The sequence below is a fragment of the Amia ocellicauda genome, chromosome 16 (genome assembly GCF_036373705.1).
Source record: "Amia ocellicauda isolate fAmiCal2 chromosome 16, fAmiCal2.hap1, whole genome shotgun sequence".
In the NCBI taxonomy this organism is placed as follows: Eukaryota; Metazoa; Chordata; class Actinopteri; order Amiiformes; family Amiidae; genus Amia; species Amia ocellicauda.
Genome location: NC_089865.1, coordinates 21248774 through 21268429, shown reverse-complemented (window position 1 = coordinate 21268429; position 19656 = coordinate 21248774). Strand labels below are relative to the sequence as shown.

Sequence of the window (19656 nt, the reverse complement as noted above, 5' to 3'; positions counted from 1 at the left end):
AATGTGACAATTCATCACCCCTACTTTTTGAAAGACACACCCACGCCACTTTGGAAATCTAAACTCCGTCCTTTATGAGAACATGTTTAAAAAAATTACAATTACATAACGGGAAAAAGAAAATTGCTTTGGATATTCATGGTGGGCAAATGAAAAATCTTTCTTTCATGATCTCAGTTCTCAGATGAACAGTTGTAGCTTCAAATGCTCTCCATCTTAACTGGGACTTTACAGCATACTTCTTCTAGAACATCACCTGGTTCAAAAAAAAAAAAAAAGACACGGCACAAAAGGTCGCACACAGATTTTCAAAAAAATAGAGTTTAATGTTTATGTGCTGTATAACAAATTAAATATATTAGTGTTTACAAAACAACTGGTGCATACTATGCAGACACTAACGAACATTTCACTCACAACAGTGATAAGAACAGAAATAAAGTCTACTTGACAATAAACACGTTTTGATCCCACAATCGAAGATGCATTGTTCCCTCTTTTCATACATACAGTACAGGGTATGTCGGCTAAGGAAATTAACGAAACTACAAAGCAGTGACAACAGAAACATTTACCCTTTTAACTCACAGAACTACATTGGAGGGCACAGTTACTGACGAAGGACAGGGAGGATGTAGGCAACATCCTCAAGAACAACTCATTGGTGGTTGCATATATATATATATTGCATTGGTTGTGGTGCAGTCAGGTCTTATTTAGTGTGAACCTTTGAACACTAATTGATTGCAGCAAGATCATCGCAAACGCTGGAGGAGTTTCAAAGCTACTTGCCGCAGTCCCTTCCTTTTCTGGGTTGGATCCTATAGCTGCTGATTAGGCAGCTAAAAAACAAACGTGTGTGTTTGGCTTTCCCCTTTTCATTGCTTATTTTATCTGCCAAGACATTTAATAGGTCACACCGCCTTTCAGGGAACTGCAGGTGCAATTTGCAGCAAAAAGCTTTGAAACCTCTCCTGGCTGCTGTGCTGTCTTTTACCAAAGTGTTTTTTTTGTTTTCCTCAGCATAGCACATTAAAAGTACACATTAAAAGTAAAGAAAAACAACAATGACATAATGGGTTATGCCACTTCTCAAGTTCAGAGAAAATAAATAAATCAACCATGGGTTTAGTAGTACCAGAATTGTTATCTAGTACTTTGGTGCCCATTCACTCTTAATTTGAACGTCTCCAATTCCTTATCCCCATTTTCTTACTGTAAATACCATTTCAGAGATATCACAGTTATTGGTTTCAGTTTCTTATTCCTGGGTTTTACTTCAACAAATGTACAAAGATTTTGTTAACATATGAACATTTCTTGCTTTAACTCTTTGAAAAAAAAAAAAAAAAAAAAAAGACATTCCTAAAAAGAATGGAAAACAAAAAAAGAAAAACACTTGACTCAAAAAGGGTATTGCATGTGGTTTAGGTCTAGGAAGTCAGTGCTGCTGTTGGCTGCTGCGGTATTTACCATCAACAGCCGTTAACAAACTAAAGGGCTGCGTGAAACGGACACAGTTATAGGGAGGTATCTGTGTGAAACCTGAAAGCATAACCAATCTACACCTTTCAAATGAAAGAAAGAGCAACTACCTCATCAACAAGAACATGAATATCAGGCACCCAGTGCCCTAAATATGCACATCATTAGTCTAACTACTTTGAAATTTCCAACAGTGAGATATTCATTTGAAACACAAACGTTGAATACTTTGATGCTAATTCTAACAGCACATATGTTGCAATAAGAACATAACACTTGTGCATATTGGTTATAGGTAATCTCAAACATCATCAGAACTAGGACTTCTAAACTAGTCAACACAAAGATATTGTACAGTGAACGAACCAGAAGGACAAGACACCATCACTGGGATTCTCCACGACTACTATTCAGTATTGCTCTACTAAAATATACATTGTATTGGAATCGATGCTGTAAGGTCCATGGAGGAAACACATTGCAAGTGATAAAACCCCCAGTGTCAGGTTTTCTTTTTTTAAAGTCTCTTTATGTACAGGACTACTCCTTTCCTCAAAGCATGCCGTGTGATCTCCCAATCGTACTTTAGACTGAGAAATGCTTCGGGATCTCTCCGTACTCTCAAGACGACAGAACACCGAGAATGAGAAATGACTTGTGCTTATTCTGAATGGCTGAGGCTGCGGCTTCAGCGCGTGGCAGGACCCGCCCTGTAGTACAGAATGCAGTCTGCTTCGTCTGACTGTGCACACTCTCTCTATTATTTCAGACACTCCGGTGTAACACTAGCAAATTCCAGAAGAACCGCGTCCATTTAATACTGAAAGTAAGCCTCGGACATCGGAACAGGACTTGGGAAAGTCTTGCAGTCCAGGGATTTCTTTAAGTATTCTATGGGCCTATTAATAAAGTGTTACTGTGCCAAATGGTTTAATCAGGATACACCATTTCGAATGCACATAAAAGACTTTTAGTTCACCATTTTTAGTTTTTGTGTCATATACTGGCATCCTGATCGATCTACTGATTTACAGGCACATAACAACCGCTGTATAGAGAGAAGTTAAGTTTCCAAAGAAATACATTTACTTTATACACAGCACATTCTTAAATAACATCATATACATAACTTTTGGAATGACACGTATCTACAAACAACCGCTTTCGCCGCAGGTTGTGTGAACAGCAATGAATAACTGTACAGCCAGTGAGAAGGGAGCTTCTTTTGCTTCGTGGTGTAGCAGACTAACAGGTCTAGGCGCTTTGGCAAAAAAAATCATGTTTGAGGCATCATTGGTTGTTAAGGCTCTATTGTAGCTGTGCTTGTTTTAGTATTTACCGATAGACATTTTGTTCAGTACAAACATGGAGAAGGGACAGGAAGGGAGGCTATCTGGAATCTTCCGGTTCTGATTTGATTACTTTCTTCTCCGAGAGGTTCAAGACGCGCTGAGAGAAGTCTGTGACGCAGCCGTTTTCTGCGGAGAGAGCAGAGACAATAACAATGAATCAGCAGCAAGTATCTGTATGTTTCACATCAGTTTCACTGAACTTGAATTTTTGTGGAGGTGAATTCAAGTTGGCTGGTGTCGTCCTGCAGCTTCATGTGGACCAGAACGCTATTGGGTTCACATTGCACTCGTCCAAACACATAATTGTTCTCTTGTAGTTTTGAGTTTGAACAGAAGTTAAATTCTTCAAATTGAGAATATTTGACGTGCTGTGGTCTTGCTCAGCAATCAACACAGACAAAGTTATACATTTAATTTCAGTGGGTACAACACATTACACAAAAAGGATGCATCCTCGTCTCAAGACAACCTGTGAAGTGTGTTAATGGGAAACTGTCTACTCTGGCTTAGCACAAGGTAATAAACAGGATAACTCCACAGACTAAGATTTACTAACTACATACTCACTCCCTAATCCTCTACACAATTTAAGCAGCAGGATAAAGATAGTTGGGATAGCTAGTGCCAAGGTTTTTCAATGTACTATTCACGCAGAAGATACACCCAAATCAGCTGCTGTCAGACTGCTTTCAAAGCCTTCCTGTAGAAAAAGTACCCCCTGGCCTTAATGAGGAAAATCAACGCCCATCAACAAGAGCTCACCTGTAGACTGCATTTTCCCTTCACTGGAAGAGTGAAACCGTTTCAATTCGTTCGAGAGCTGCTTCCCCAGGAGCGACTCCCCTTCTGAAGCCATCTGTGGCTGCACCGCGTGCCTCTGCTGGCTGGGGACCCTCAGGTTTAATGGCTTTTCAGCTGCGGATGATAAAAGAAGAACACTTGACCTGCCACTCACATCAGTGGGTGATTGGGTCGCCTGCAATGCTTGTGTCGGTTGCCGTTATGAAGGGTGCAATGATTTAATAGCCGATTGACTAGCTGCAAGCGACCAGTACAGTTATGGATTACCTAAAAACAATCTGTTTTATGCTATAAAATGTGATGCCTGTTTCGAGCACATTTGTACTTAGTTGTACTTGTATCCTATGGCTATCCAAGGTGAGTCCCCTCACATTCTCCACCTAAATTACACACTGCTACTGCATCCATGTGCCAAGAAGACAACTATATCCTGTCCTCAAGAATGCATGGTTAACACATACAAAATGTTCAATTATTATACATTTGTGCTGCACTTTTGTAATGCTTGTGTAACCTGTAATTCGCTCTGGATAAGGGCTTCTGACAATAAATAAATAAATAAATAAAAGAATAATCATACAAAAATAATGATAATTTGCAGGTTTTGTTCCCATAAAAAAAAAAAAAAAAACATAAATGAGGTGTAGTAAAGAGTGACAAAATGTGGACTCCTTTCTTATTTGCTAGTTTGTGCCTGGAGAAATCACTTTCATAAAGTTAGCCTGGAATTTACTCAGCTAAAACACTAGTAAAAATATTAAAAGATAGTTTAGAACATGAGATCTTGATTTCATTTCTGAATGGTGAAGTTGCCTAATGACCAAAACCTTAAAAGCAAAGCTATGCATAAAATACAGGCAGCTGAAGGGGAACACGAGCCTTTGTTGGCAAGATGCTGAATGCTTATGTAAGACCAACACCTGAGCGGAAGGCGGTGGGAGGTGCAAACCGAGGTATTGCTGCACTGTTGAAAGGGAAAGACCTAAACTGTTTTGGCAGAAGCTTTCATGATATAAGACAGTGGATGCTCAGCATAAAAGGTGTGTTATCTAACCACTGTAACAGGCAAGACAGCAATGGGAGGCACTGAAATCTGCCAAGAATTAAATCATTTTCGGTCCCTCTCTCTTTATCTCTGTAAACCGCACAACAAGATAATTCATTGTTCTTCTTAACATGGATTTGTGGCTCTTTTTTTCTTTAGAATTAAAAATGCGTAATAAAATATACTGCAACTGGATTAACTCACATTACAGAGATGATTAACAAACTGTTAACAACCAAAAGCATTGGGTGGACTGATGCTAATTGCGCTGCGCGTTCCTGACGTCAGCAGTTCGATATTTTTGCTCAATTCAGTCTATGGATCGTAGTGAAACTGTCCTTAATTCCAGGTATCATAATTCTGAAACCAACAGTGTGAGAAACGCAATGAATCAGAGGCCAGGCAACTCAGGGATGGTTTCACTCACGCTGACTTGCTCCTAGAAATATCTCATGATCACACAGTAGCTTTTCAGCAATTGGCATAACTGCCTTTGCTTTTACAGATGAGTGCTGTCTGCACATGTTCAATCAAGTTCAATAATAATAATAATAATAATAATAATAATAATAATAATCATCTGTATAATAATCTTTGTAAGAGTAAATATTCTGGACCACTGGTACTTCATCAGGCTAAAGCAATTTGTGACAAAAGTATGTTAAAATATCATGTTTTTTGTAGCTTGTTGTAGCTCCGCCCATTAAAACGGATATTGTTTACGTGACATTTGTGGCGAGCGATTTGTGCGTTTGAAACAAACGTCTCAGCTGTTACAGTTTTAAAGATTCACAAGCAACACCTGGTGCAGCATATTTTTAACAAATGGTTACACCGTAAAGAAAGACAACCTGTGTAAACATCTGTTTAAAAATCCAGATAAATTATTGATTCAAAAATGTAATGGACATGTTAAACAACACACCTGCCACTAATTTCAAACGCTGACCTATAGTCTTGAATATCGCTAAGAATACATTGTACTGCGCACAGGAATAATTTCAGGTTTTGCACTCTTGTATAATCGTACAGGAAATCCCCGTCCACGCATGCCCTTTCCCCTGCGTGAGGCTTCGAGCTGTCAAGCACCAACAAAAAATGAAAGCGAAATTAGAGAGAAAAAAAAAAGAAAAAATGATGACGACAGATGACATACGACAGCAGCCCCCACATTCACTCAGACACAGAGCGTCTGACTTTCTGAGGGGAACCACTTTCTTTCTTCTCTTTTTTCTATAAAGACATTTTAAGGGTCATGCTGCCATGACAAATGCCTCTCCAAAAACAAAAAGAAAAGTCACTAAATGCCTGGTGAGGCACACTTGAATTCGACCTCCTGAAGGCACACAGGCTTAAGTAAAGATTAACCTATTTAAAGAGAATATTATTAGATACTTCCCCCCCTTAAACACAACCAATCATTTGGCCTTGTATTCTCTTCACAGTTTAGTACCTTAACAAAAATCACGTTTTCTTTGTGACTGCCATACTGCTTGTAGACCAAATGAAATACAGGGAGTATCATTATTTCACTCACAGCTCTTGTTCTATTAATGGAAAGGGAACTCAAGTTCTCATTACTAATTCCTTTCGCAAACAACGGCGGCCTATCATCACTACACCTTTTGAGCTGCCCACGTGTCCACTGAAGTGGCTCTGATTCAATCGTGCCTGGCCTGAACTGCTCTAATCCAGCAAGCAGATGCAGACGTCTAAACTGAACTCGCTCTCTGCAACAAAGCTGGTAAAAAAAAAAAAGCCACTGGCACCTTCCGCCTCCCCCCCCCCCACTTCCGTAAGAAAATAAAATCGATGTCAGGGACCTATTACAACCGACACCTCCTTAAAATAGTGTCCACCTTTCCCACCATACTTATATAACAAACTGTGCCAGTCAGCAGACAAGCTTAAGGCTAATAGAGAGAGATGGGTTTGAGTCAGCTCTGTATCATGCTATGTGTTTAATACTATTAAACTACCATCGCGGTGCACATGGTTTTTCACAGGTTTGTAAAACATGCATCAAGAAATGAACCGACAGTTGTGCGATACTTACATTGTGCTGAGGATCGGTTTAACCCTTGGCATACAGAAACACACGTATTTTGAGGAGCACCATCTTTGTTCTACACCAGATGCTTCAGATTTACGGTGCCACCGCGGGAGAGGGCCTCACCTTGCCGATCGCTGAGCTTCTCTGCACTCAGCCCGTTGGTGCTCTGTTTGTCGGCGCCGTGTCTGAAGGCGGTGGGCGGCACACGCCAGTCCAGGGCCTGCAGTCGCTCCTGAGCGGCTGCGTCGTGGACGATCTCCATCTGCTTGGCCACCAGTCTCTCCAGCTGGGCCTACAGCGCGGGAAGGAGTCGGTTAGCGTTCAGCATTAAGAACGGCGCTATGGTGCTCAAAACTGTCCCTGCCGACATGTAGTCCTATCCATATGGAATAAATATATATTTCTTACTTATTGGATACATTTTAAATATCCCAAAATACAAAATCCCAAAGTATATTTTGAAAATACATTTTAGAAATGAAACTCACCATATATTTTCAATGTATAATAATTATAATAATAATAAACCTTTTTTTATATAGTGCCTTCTCAAAATGCATCTCAAAGTGTTTAAAAAGCCAAAGTAAAAAAAAAAGTGGTAGCAGCTGGACAGCAAATTAAATTCTAAAAATAACAAAAGAAAATCTAAATGTTATGTTATAACTGTCTGGTGCATACACTGCCTATTTATATATTAATCAATTTACACTCTGAGCTGCCAGACCCTACTGTTGAATATTAATATAAAGTCACGTAATGCAGTAAATTCTCAAAAGAAATTCTAATCTCCTGTGGTTAATATTTCACCCATTCTACGAGGTAATATCTCAGTTTCCCATAGGCCATGAGCACAAGTTACTGTAATTTTAATTAGTAAAATTTTTAAAAATGTAAATCTATTTTGCTGCTGAAATACAAAACTGCTGGCTTTTAACTTTAAATGCTTACTGGAATCTCAGACAAATGTAAATGGATGTTGCCATTCAATATGTTTTTTTTTTCCTTCATAAAAAGACAAGCCCTTTCGAAAAGATAATTGGGCTGGGTATTTTAAGCACAGTGGTGATGTAATCTGAGGGCTGGTGAAAGGCAGACAGCGCAAATAAAATTTAAATTTAAAAAAATGCACAAAACTCTTAGGCCTACAGAGAGACACCCTCTGACAAATCTTTTATGGCTACATAGAGTGCATAATAATACACAAACAAGACTGAGGATGGAAATAGTTATAGCAGTCATTAGCAGTTTAAAATCCACAGGGATTTGTTCAACTTAACACAAAACATTTCCCTCCAGTTGTGACAATCCTCTACCTCAATAGAACAACAAATCTTTCTTATATTGAAGTTAGAAACCGTATTCCACAAAAGCTGCTGGCCATTCACAGCGGTGGGCAACAGCAGACAGACATTACAGATAATCAGGAAACAAAGAGGAAAAAGGAAGTTACTGTATCCTTTCAAGCCCTTCAGCTTTGAGGGTCAAACTCATCTCAGGCCAAGAAGACATGAATCACTACCCAGGCAAACACAAACAGGGCGAACTTGGTATTTTGGGTTTGGGAGAGGCCCCTGGCTAAAAGATATGGGGAGTTCACTGCAGCACTAAGGTGTGACACCAGAGCTTGATGACTCATGTAGTGTGATGCCCCTTCACAGTCCTCAGCACCCATGTCTGGCAACTCTTTAGGGGGATTCTCTAAAGTGTTGATAGGAAAAAGTAAGTGTATTTAAGTAAACACAAATGGTTAGACCACGGTGTCGGTCACCTGGATGTTTCGACCAACGCTTTCCTCCCCTTTGGACTTCGCGTGCGCCAACTGCTCCTTCAACGTCTCCTGCCGCTGCTGAATGGTCTGTAGTGCCTCCTGAATATCGAAAAAGCCTTCCTGCGAAACCAGGGACAAACAACAAAAAAACAAGTTATTAGCGTGGGACTCATGACTCTCTTCACAGCAAACAGAACATTTACAGCCTTTGCAGCCCTGACGGTGATTCAGTGACTCCCCAGGGTTTTTAACCCCTGTGCCGAGCAGCGGGGAGAGGCAGTAACATGGCGAGATGAGTGCTGCGTTGCACTTTGAGGATCACGCAGCGCTGTGTGGTAACAGGCCGTGAAATGTAGTGAAAGTTGAACCGTTTTATGTAGGAGAAGTGGGATGTCTGAGATGCCAAGTCGATTCTAATCCGGCTGAATGCACACAATAATGCTGTTGGACCAGCTGCTTTCATGGCATTTACCATCTGACATCATACGGCTACATTTGCAAAAAAAAAAACACAAATGGAATTAGGCATCACAGCAGTAAATATACTGTGCCTTAGCAGTCAGATGCAGTAGAAGATAATTAAGCAACTTTTATTTATAACGCCCCCATTGACAGCTTGACTAATTCTAGCAAAACATTCAGTTTTATCTCTGGGTCACCTGCTTGTGATTTTGAGAGACAAAAGTCCATGTCTTTCACAAAGTTCCTGGATATGGCCAAAATATATTGATTAGGGGACATATGGAATATTGAAAAACACTGACAGTGTAACTGGATTAAAACACTGGACTCTGGCAGACAATCTAGGGTTTCGTACATTGTATTGTTCCATGTTGAATAGTACAGGACAATGTTTTAGATTCGTCAACACTGGGAAACAAACAAAAAAAGACAGGAAGGTCTGTGACTTTGCCACCGAACAATCCCAGTGTACTTCTTGTCACATTGCTAGACTAGTAAATCTGGGACTTTTATTTTTCAGGGAAATATGAGACATAAATGCAGGCAGTGTCTCCTGAGAACTGAAGCATCTGTGTTTATTTCAGGAGGAGGTCGCTCTTCCTGCTGGGATCTGGAGGCACGTCTTGTAATTACTTTTTTTCAAACTTTACAGAATAATTCAAAAAAGGTGTGAATTCATGTTTACCGGCATACATCTCCCTCGATTATTGATAATGGGCATTGTTCCACTTAATCACACTTTAGCCAGCCTGTTGTAAATTTTACTAGACTGAGGGACAAATTAATCTTATTTATATTGCTTTTGATTCTCTGTGGATAAAACCTTTGTAAAAATACAGCAAGACAGTGAGGCTTTGAGCACAGTTCATAGTTATAATCAACAATTAAATCTGCTGCATCACCTTAATTATTCCAGACTTCTCACTGTTGAGGTCATTGGATTAGTGTCACTACTCACTAAAACAATCCTTTCAAATATTTTCACTCCTATCTTTGCATTAGACATACAGCTTTTGGAATTAAGCAGCCATTAATTCATTAATTAATTAATTACCATTATCTGCAGTACTTGAAAGGTAACTTCCTAAATTGATGAAAGCTCTTAAATCATACATGCAGTGTATACTCATAAAAACATTTTGAAAAAAACTATTTCCTGTTTTTTTTTATTGTCTCATGTGAGACTTTACCCCTATGGTGTGACTACAACTAAATATAAATCTGGGGAAAATCCACCCACTTTGAGTGAGGTAAAGTTAATGGATAATTCTTCACCTAGTTGGGATGCTGTGCTGAAAAATCCATTCTCGGGACTGCCCCATACAATTTATTTGCACTTTTTCACGGGAAGACTGGGGAAAATAAGCACATTTGTTAAAAAATATGAATTCATATAGATATTAGTCAAGGCTAATTAGGTAGAAGGCTTTGGCCAGGGAGAGTGGCAGGTCATGCTCAGTGCGACTTTCTCAGTGTTTTTATTTCACATTCACTTGCGGTGACTGTAAGCCTGCATGGGTGTGGGTGATTCCAAGTGCACCCACTTAATGATGTCATCTGTACCTCAAGATTATGGGTAGGCGCACTTGATCTCATTTGGGCTTTCCTTCTCAATGTGGGTGGGCAGATGGTTCTTAATGGGAGGGGGAGGTGGGAGGTGTGGAAGGGGGGCTGATTGCCTTGTTTCATATTAAAAACCCTTCGAGTTGAAAATACTTTCCTTAACTCCTTAAATCCTGAGATATATTACAAATATTTCCAGCCTTGCATATCTGTAATTTTACTTACAAATACATGCACCTATATTTATGTATTCTTTTTTTTTATGAATAAGGTTCTGTTGTGCATCATTTGCCTGCTATACACTATATTATTGTAATGCTTGTGTAAACTAAGTTGCCCTGGATAAGGGTGTCTGACAAAAAATAAAAACATATTTATACTGATAATAATATTATTATTTATTATTATTAGTATGATGATGATGATGATGAAATGGAGAATAGCATTTCAAACATATCCCAAGTATATATATATATATATAACAGTAATACACTAAAATGCAGAGCTACAAAACTTGTTAGTGTAGCTTATCACTTATTTTATATAGTCGAAAACCACAAAGTTTCTATATCTGTCATCACACTCGCACATATACGTCACATTACAAATTGAAAGGGTAGAAGTTAAGCAAATTAACCTGTACATTTCTTGACACACACACTTTGGGCTTAGACAGTAATTGTAGGATGGGGGAAATTTTCCAAAAAATTCAAGATTACATAGTTGGAAACAGATCAAATATGTTCTTAATGAGACTCAATGGGATAACTGCCATATGCACAGCTTCAGACAACAAGATTTTATTTTATTAAAAAAAAAAGACATGAAAGTGCCAACCTGAGATGGAGACAAAACTAGTTTTCTTGTTTGGGGATTTTTAAAATGAAATGGAAATGTTTGGGAAGACAGCTGGCAGGAACTCTGTGCTATTGGAACGTCATCAGGTGACAGATACAGCTGACAGGACGACAACAGTCTCACAAGCTACAACTCCATCCACAAAGGGTATTAGTACGCATAAACACACACGCAAAAAAGAGTGACAAGTATCTGAAATACTTCGGGGTAGGCGTCACACAATGGTGTTTTTTTAAGGAATAAAGAAAGCTACTTCTACAGACTTGCGACAGATTGTCCTGAGGGACACTCCCACACTTCCAGCCCACACGCCTGCCATCACATACCTCGACTGAGTGGAATCTAGCTATTTAAACAATGAAGGTCACAGTTCTGTTGCCGTCAAGTAAAATCTGTCAGTCTGGGGTTATTTTCGGCCTGGCTCGTGAACTGTGTCGCAAAAACCTTTGAAAACCACATAATTAATGTAAAAAGCGATGGCTGTCATATCGGTACATCCAAACTGCAGACACAAACTGTATTACTGTACAGGTCTCCCGATCCAATGCATTATTGGTGGAGGAAGTCCTATGCTTGTACAGTGTTGTGTTATTTCTGTGAAGGTCACCTTGACTACATCATTGATGTATTTTCCGATAAGAGTAATACCAGGATTAATGCGATTTGCAATAATAATACAGTGCACTTCTGGTGAGGAGCCATAAATCTACTGACACAATGCGCTCCCCACGCCTTCTGTGTTTCTTATAGGTCTGAACAAGAGAAACAAACATTGCTGGGTTACCAAGGAGCGTCCCTTGCCTTTAAAAGTTTATAAAGCAGGATTGCCAAAGTAGTCACTGACTAGAATGGAAGACTTCAACAAGACCAGGCCTGTGCGTTCTCCAACCCGGCCTCATACTTGACTGCTTACAAAGCCCTCCTAACCCAATCGCTGAACTCGGCTCACGCGTGCGTGTTTTGTGGCAGATCACTTTTGTTCCTGTTAATTGAGGGCTTTAAAGGAGAGCAAAGTGTACTCTTGGTTAACGGAATTACACAAAAAGCAGTATTCATCCCTCATGCACATTCTCCACATCGGCAACTATGGAACAGTAGGTTGGATATAAAGACAAATATTCATACCTCGGATTTGATCCTTTTCGGAGATGGCTCATCTCTGTCTCCACAGCGGGATCTGGAAGAGAAATGAAACTGGATTTGTCCCCTTATCATGTGAAAAGAAAGCTACAATCACCACTAAAAAACTATAATTCAGTATAACATACCTTGTTAAGTAGCTGATGCTTCTTTTATTTCTGTAGATTAACTTGGCACTGTGCATATTGAGCAAGATGGACATTTTACGGCCATTTATGTCGGGGGTGGGGGTAATTTCAGTGGTTTTCATCACTTTTTTTTATTTTTTATTAAACTGAAATAGTCAACAAGCTTAAAATTAATTACTACTAACTCTGCTAACACATAACAGCCAAGGATCTGTGCAGATAAGCACTTGCTCAAAGCCACTGACATTTTACACAGTGCTGAATGAAAAATACAATCCTTTCAGATCAGCTTTAATCCAGGAAGCACCTGCACCTGCATATTCGCTCCTCTCACAGATACTCTACGCCAGGCACCGTATGCAGGGTTACTTGTACTGTGTTACTCTGCTTTAGAGGAGGGAATTGTATATAAATTGTGGGGAATTGCAAGAATTACCATCATGCTAATTCCCAAAGTCTTTTAAAAAGGTATATACTATGAGTGGCAGGGGAAAAAATAAAAGGTATGACGGGGAATGCGAGTGGTCAGAGAAATATCCAGTTGAGCGGCTCTTACTTGCTGGTCCTGTAGGTGTATTTGTAAGTGACCTCTCGGGAGATCTGTCGCGCTAATCCAAAGAGCTCATCCCTGCGAGTCAGAAGAGCATTGTCCTTCATGCACAGCTGAGCTGCAGCCTCGTTGACCGTGAGCTGAGAGTGAAAAATCGGAAAACAGTCAGCAATCCCCGACCCAAACCAGTCATGCCTCTTTAAAACGGAGTTCACTGCAGGTCACAATGTCTGGGTTACACTGACTGCAGACTTTAGTAAAGTTACATTTTGGTTAACAAATGAAGACATTAACTTACTTGCATACCTTATGTTTTACCATATTTCAAGCATTTACAATCTGCTTCGGTTTCCATAACTTTCCATAACTGTTTACATAACATGTACCAATACTGGTAAAATGGTGAAGGAAACTTGATTTTACATCTCCAGAAGGTATAGGCCTACACATCTACAGGTTATATTCAATGAGAAAAAAATTCCTAGCTGATGTATATGATAAAAAACGTCTATCTTGTATATACTAGTTCGTGAATAGGAGAACATTTCTAACAGGAATTCAGTCGTTCAGAAAGTTCTGGAAGTATTCACGTTGCATACTTTCCCATTAAGAGGTCCCTCCCACAGTCTCTTAAAAGCACTTACACCCTTAAGTATTTTGCCAAAATAAAAGGTTTTGCTGCTAACTTAAAATGCTTTTAAATACGCACTGCGTGTCTTTGTACCTCGTGCAGCGTCAAGTGCTTGCCATCTTTCCTCTTGGAGTCGAAGCGCCCGTAGATGGCACTGTACTTGCGGATCTCTTCCTCCTTGTGGGGGTCATCGTCACTCATGTCGAAGATGTGTCCGATCATCTTGGCCAGCTTCTTGTTGTTCTTCAGCTGCTCCTTGACCTCGGCCGGTTCGCCCTTGAGCAGACCCTGGGCCATCCGCTCCACGCACTCCACCACCGATTGCACGGCCGCCGCGTCCAGCGCCTCCAGCCCTTCCCTGGGAGACGAGGGCGAGCCCAGGTCGGCCGGGGACAGGCTCTGCTCGCTCTCGGTGGCGTGGCTACCTGCCCAGAACCGGGGCTCACTCCCGCTCTGCATGGGCGAGCCGGCCGAGGTCTCTGACTTGCTGGGGTCCACGCAGGTGGTGGCGATGCACTTGGGGATCTTGACGTGGGGCTCGCGGGTGTTGTTGCCGCTCCTCTCGTAGCTGTTACACAGCAGGGTGGGTGAGCCCTCGGGCAGCTTGTAGATGGGGATGCTGCAGACGGGCAGTGAGGTCAGGGGCTGGTTGAAGAGGGCAGGGTTGGTGACCCAGTCGCGCAGGGCCTTCTGCAACCGGCGCACATGCAGGGGCTTGCTGGCCATGCCCACCAGTGCCATGATCTCCAGGAACTCGTCCTCGCCGGCCTCGCACAGCTGCTGCACGTCGTCGCCGCCCTGCTGGATGAAGGCATCATAGTAGTACAGCAGGTTGGCCCTCTGGAGGATGCGGTAGAGCTGCAACTCCCCAAGGGTTCTGGGTAAAGTCGCCGCCATACCTGACTGAGATGCGAGTCGCACCTAGAAAACAACACAGGGAAGAGGGGGGGAGTGAGGAACTTGCAAATGTGCACCCCAGTCTGAGTGTAAGAAAGAAGGCAGTCTGTCAGACTCCTTAGCTCTCCGAGATCCACATACCACACTCCACCTCTGCTGTGTGTAGGTGGCCTCAGTACAGTACAGACTCCACTTGTTTGCTAAACTATTGTTCTCTGATCTTGGCAAGTTAGGATCTTGATAGCAGGCTTAGCCAGAAGAAAAAAGGAAAAAGGTACCTCTGTGGTACAGTTGAGGAGTTTGCAACAGTACTGGATACAATCACTGAGGGATCTCAAGAATTCTTGGCTTTTACCCCCCACCTCCACACCTGCACTTAATTGCTGATCATCCCTTCACAGCCCAGCAAAACCAGCTTTTCCTTTACTATCTTTAACCATCATATTATTTCAGGCAGTGTTTTAATCTGATAACAGATACTATTGCCTTACTTTGGTGCTATTTGTATGACTTTAATTTCCTTGGGGATATAAAGTACACTAGATCATTTAAAAACAAATAAACTAACAAAAAGAAAAAACCCACAAAACAAACATACAGTGCCCTTGGAAATATTTTCACAATAGCTTCTTCCCGAGTGATGGATACTGTACAGAGAAACCCTTCCTCAACAAGCAGGTCACCTCACCCGGATCAGGATTTCCATGAGCAAAGGCACCGGAGTTTAAACAATATTATATGTGCAGCAAAACACAGAGTGAAGTGATCTCTCTGAAGTCATTGATTTCCTCTCTTTTACAGTAAGATGTCAAGAGCCCGCTGTGCTTCTGCCAATTATTTTTTAAGTAAGACTATCTCTCTGCAAATGGTGTGTAAAGTGCACTCTATTTATTAGTTCTTTAGAACCAGATGGAGAACATACTTTAGGCGATTTACGCTATTAGCATAACTTTGTCTGTGACACAGGTCGAATTCTAATTTTATATTTGCTTGATCCTCATCAAGTAACAGGAGATGAGTGTCGGCTTTACTACAGCTGTAGGTCCCAACTTTTGAGTCAAAACTTGGATCATAATTAATTATTGCAAAATTAGCCTGACATGGTTGAACTTCAAATCAGTCAAACCACGTCAGTGACTCAGTTACATCTGCCTTCTTTGTCTGCTAGGCTTTGTTTCCCATTTGCATGCAGTGGAAGTAAAAAAAAAAAAAAAAAAAAAGGTTAAACAAATGACTTCTTCACCGAGCCAGAGACGGAGACTAGTGCGCTTCATTCCAACATTAGCGCCTCGTCTGAAGCTGCTTTCAGTGTTTTTTGAAAACAGCATCATCTTGACGGGAACTACCAGCTTCTGGTTTAATTTTTAGCGTCAAAAACTCTAAATGAGACGTTAATTGTTCTCCAAAATCTCTCTAATCGCTGAAGCTTGTTTTTCCCCAATTAGGCGTTTGAAGTGTACAGGAAATAATATTAACCATGCTCTAAAAGCAAGGGCAAAAAGCATCACGTCTCAAGAGTGACTATGGTGTCAATTTTAGAAACTAGCTAGTAACTAACATTTGAAGACCCCTTCTTTGTTTTCTACAAGACAGCTTACGTTCTTGAGAAGTTACAGTGTTCATGATGCTTAAACACACACACACACACAAAACCCCCCAGCTTGTAACCAATGGTATTTTCCATGCTTTTTTCATGAAGTGTCTGCAGTCATGAAGAAATGGCCTATTAGGAAATTAACAGGGTCTGTCTTTCAATTGTCAATTGCGGTTTATCAGGCTTAGAATGCAGTTAATCTGTGCTTTTGCATGCTCGAGAGCTGGGAAACCCATTTTACTGTTCAAATCTCAGTTATCAAAAAACAATCATTGCAAAACTAGCTTTGCTATGTCACAGACAGCCAATTGTTTTATTGTGTTCGGCTGTTATATAGCGAAGTTGACTGACTACACTGGATAATTCAGAAATCCCACTGCCGCCACCACCACCCCCACACCCTCCTGCCCTGAACCTGCACTCACGTCACATCTGAAAAGTCACAAAACATCCCCAGCCTGATGACATAATATGAAATTATTCAACCTAGTACAGAGTAAACAATATGCAAACTGAAGCAGGGAAACACTAATCTAATAACATAACAGGCTGAATATATTTGAATGCCAAACTATTGAAGGTTGTTGGAAGTCAAGCTCGCTTTCCCTTGAACAGCACAAACATTTTTCATCACCGCACTCACCACTACTCTTGTAACGTATGATAACAATGGATATCTACACGCTTCAAACACATCCAACGTGTGCCCCCACTTTGTAAAAACACACGTTCTCGACTTCAAGCAGACAATTTTGAGTGATGAGGGAAACTCCAACATGGCCAACCCACCCAATGTTATCAAAACATATCTGTCTGCAGGAGGTGGTTTGGTAAAAGCAAGAAAATATTGCACTTTGGGCAGAGAATAAAATGAATAAAAATAAAACAACTTCAGCAAAGTAATAATAGGGCTTTACAAGTCAGCACATTATTGTGAAAGTATACCTCCCCCTTAAAATAAAAAAATAGAAGAGGAGTCCTTAACAAATCAGTACATATACATCCCTCAGCCTGTCAAGCAATAAATCCTTATATGGGTGGGATGTCTTATTTATTTATGTATTTATTTTGCAATGGGAGCCCCTCTAACTCTCCATCCGGGAACACGTGTTTGCGGACACACGCTCGCCTGCCCCTCTCCACTTCCTGTTCTGAACATATGAAGATCCCACAAGAGCCTAATTTGTCTATTGGGATCCCAACTGGAAGCAATGAAACCCGAAGTTCCACCTGTCAAGAACCTTGTCTACTTTAAACTCTGATGATGCGGAAAGACCTTTACCTCTCCGGCACCAACAAGAAAAATAAAAAACACACACAGAGGAAACCGATTCTAACTGGAAGACCATGACAATGGGCTCAAAGCCTGGGATTAAACAATGATCATTTAAATAATGTCTGAGAATACTTAAAATCCAGGTTTATGGGACAACAGTGAGACCACAGATCAGCAAAAGCAGGAAACTCACAATTCAGATGTTGAAGTATGTTCATATATATGCAGCTTCTACACATGTATAAAATGTAAATGAGCACAAACACATTTCAGTCTAAAACTACAACAATAACATACTTTGTCATTAATAGACTCATTGTGAAAGCTAGTAAAGCATGCACTTATTATCTGAACAGGTGTTGTGGTATGCTTTTTTTTTTTACAAATATTAACAAGTATAGACCTGTTATATACACATCAATAACTGTGTTAAAACTATATTATTAATAGTGCTTAGGTGCAGCATATTCACATATAATGTAATCCCAAATCATGCATCTTTCTATGGTCTACACTGATATTTTGCTGTGGTTGTTATTATCATTTATTTAATTGATCTAATACTAATCATTATTATAATAATTGCTGCAGCTTCAACATCCTATCCTATCCTATCCTATATAGCTATCCTAAAGCTATAATTGTATATATCTCTGTTTTGCACACTTCTGCAAAATCCATTATTACCAGCTGACACATTAAGTGAACATTTTCAAAAAAACAAAAGTGCACAGAAAGTTAACCAGCTGCAAGATCAATAAGTACAATAAACACAAATAGAAATAAGAAGTGCATTTGCCAATCCGAAGTGTCAAACCCGGAGGATAGTATGCATTCCCACAAAAGAAAACCACCTTTTGGAGAAGGGATTTTGGTGAAAAAAAAAAATATGGGAGAAAGAAAAAGCAAAAGGATGCATTATTGAATGCCTTCTTTACACAGCTGCTGCTGAACGCCCACTGGAGCCTTTCCTGCGTTTTGGATTTCACTGGGATTCACCCACACAGCAGCGAAATCCACCCCGTCCTTCCTGCCAACATGGGCAAGACTGCACTTCACTCTTTATTATAAAGTCACAAGCACATGGACTGCAATAATCCCCAGCGCAGCGCAGCAACACAAGCCATACAAAGTCTCCCTTCCTTTCTACCAACTGCATCCATACATACCTTCTTTCTCCTATAGGTTGACTTCTTACAGAATCCCTTTCTTCACTCTATTATTGCGTGTCAGTGTCCAGCCAGAAGTAATTGCATCTAGCCCTTGTGAAGGACTGGGACGTATCTTCCAGCCGTCCTGCTGACAGGGGGAGGATGCGCCCTCACAGCGAGCAGGTCCGGCCGCTCCAGCAGCGCCGCGCAGTCGCACTCTTCGATTCCGCCACGGACTGCTCGGCGTCTTTCGGGTCGCCCTTAACACTGTGTACGTACAATGTGAGTGTGTGTAGTTTTAGTACGCAGGGCCTGGGAGCTGATGGTTTCCCCCTCCTCCCCTACTGCTCGAGTTGGGATATTCCGCTCTTGCTACATTGCTCTCTCACTCCCACGCTGCTGCGTGACGCAGATCCTGGCGTGGGCGGCGGCGGGGCGTGGGAGGCCGCTGCATGGAATACCAAGCATCACAGCGCAGCGGCGGGCGGGCAGGCAGGGAGCCGGTGAAAATGGTGCCCCTACTTCAAATACCTGCCCCTGTCGTCCTATAGCTCCCGTGCATTCAATTAATAATCCAAATAATCCACGCGCAGCACGAGGCGAGGTCCCCACGTCTCTCCCGCACCTGCGCTGTGCGAGTCCCCAGGCCCGGCCCGCTGGACGTTGGACTATAGAATGCGTTCATATCCATTTCTGTATATTTATCGAAAGATTATATAGTATGTGTGTGTGTGTCGTATCATGTTAAGACCATAAAAAATGACAAGTCGTTGGTAACGCCCACGCACGCACCGCCCACGCAGCCACAACCTGCATTAGCATGCGTCTCAGTCCGGCTACTCTGCATGCTTTACCCGCCCGTGAAAATGCACCGCGGTGTGGGTCTGATACAGCTTAGGTGG

At 41.2% G+C, this 19656-nt stretch overlaps 1 protein-coding gene across 2 annotated transcripts; it reads right to left on the bottom strand.

Moving 5' to 3' along the window:
* Nucleotides 1-306: 306 nt before the first annotated feature.
* nab1b (NGFI-A binding protein 1b (EGR1 binding protein 1)) lies at nucleotides 307-19377 on the bottom strand. 2 transcript variants are annotated; one of them, XM_066687847.1, is made up of 8 exons: nucleotides 18773-19377; nucleotides 13915-14757; nucleotides 13212-13345; nucleotides 12513-12564; nucleotides 8505-8624; nucleotides 6860-7028; nucleotides 3600-3752; nucleotides 307-2963 (listed from the first exon to the last, which is right to left on the bottom strand). In XM_066687847.1, the coding sequence occupies exons 2-8, from the start codon at nucleotides 14731-14733 to the stop codon at nucleotides 2875-2877; spliced, it is 1536 nt and encodes a 511-aa protein (XP_066543944.1). In that variant the 5' UTR covers nucleotides 14734-14757; nucleotides 18773-19377; the 3' UTR covers nucleotides 307-2874. The 2 variants fall into 2 exon arrangements, with proteins under 2 accessions (XP_066543944.1, XP_066543945.1); XM_066687848.1 differs by having other exon boundaries at nucleotides 13930-14757; nucleotides 18773-19359.
* Nucleotides 19378-19656: the final 279 nt, after the last annotated feature.

Excerpts from the sequence above, each read along its gene's own strand:
- nab1b (XM_066687847.1), bottom strand. The coding sequence starts at position 14,733 with ATGGCGGCGACTTTACCCAGAACCCTTGGGGAGTTGCAGCTCTACCGC. Across the intron at positions 13,346-13,914 it reads ACGAGGTACAAAGACACGCA|CTCACGGTCAACGAGGCTGC; the intron begins GTGCGTATTTAA and ends TTTCACTCTCAG. Across the intron at positions 7,029-8,504 it reads GCGTTGGTCGAAACATCCAG|GCCCAGCTGGAGAGACTGGT; the intron begins GTGACCGACACC and ends CCCGCGCTGTAG.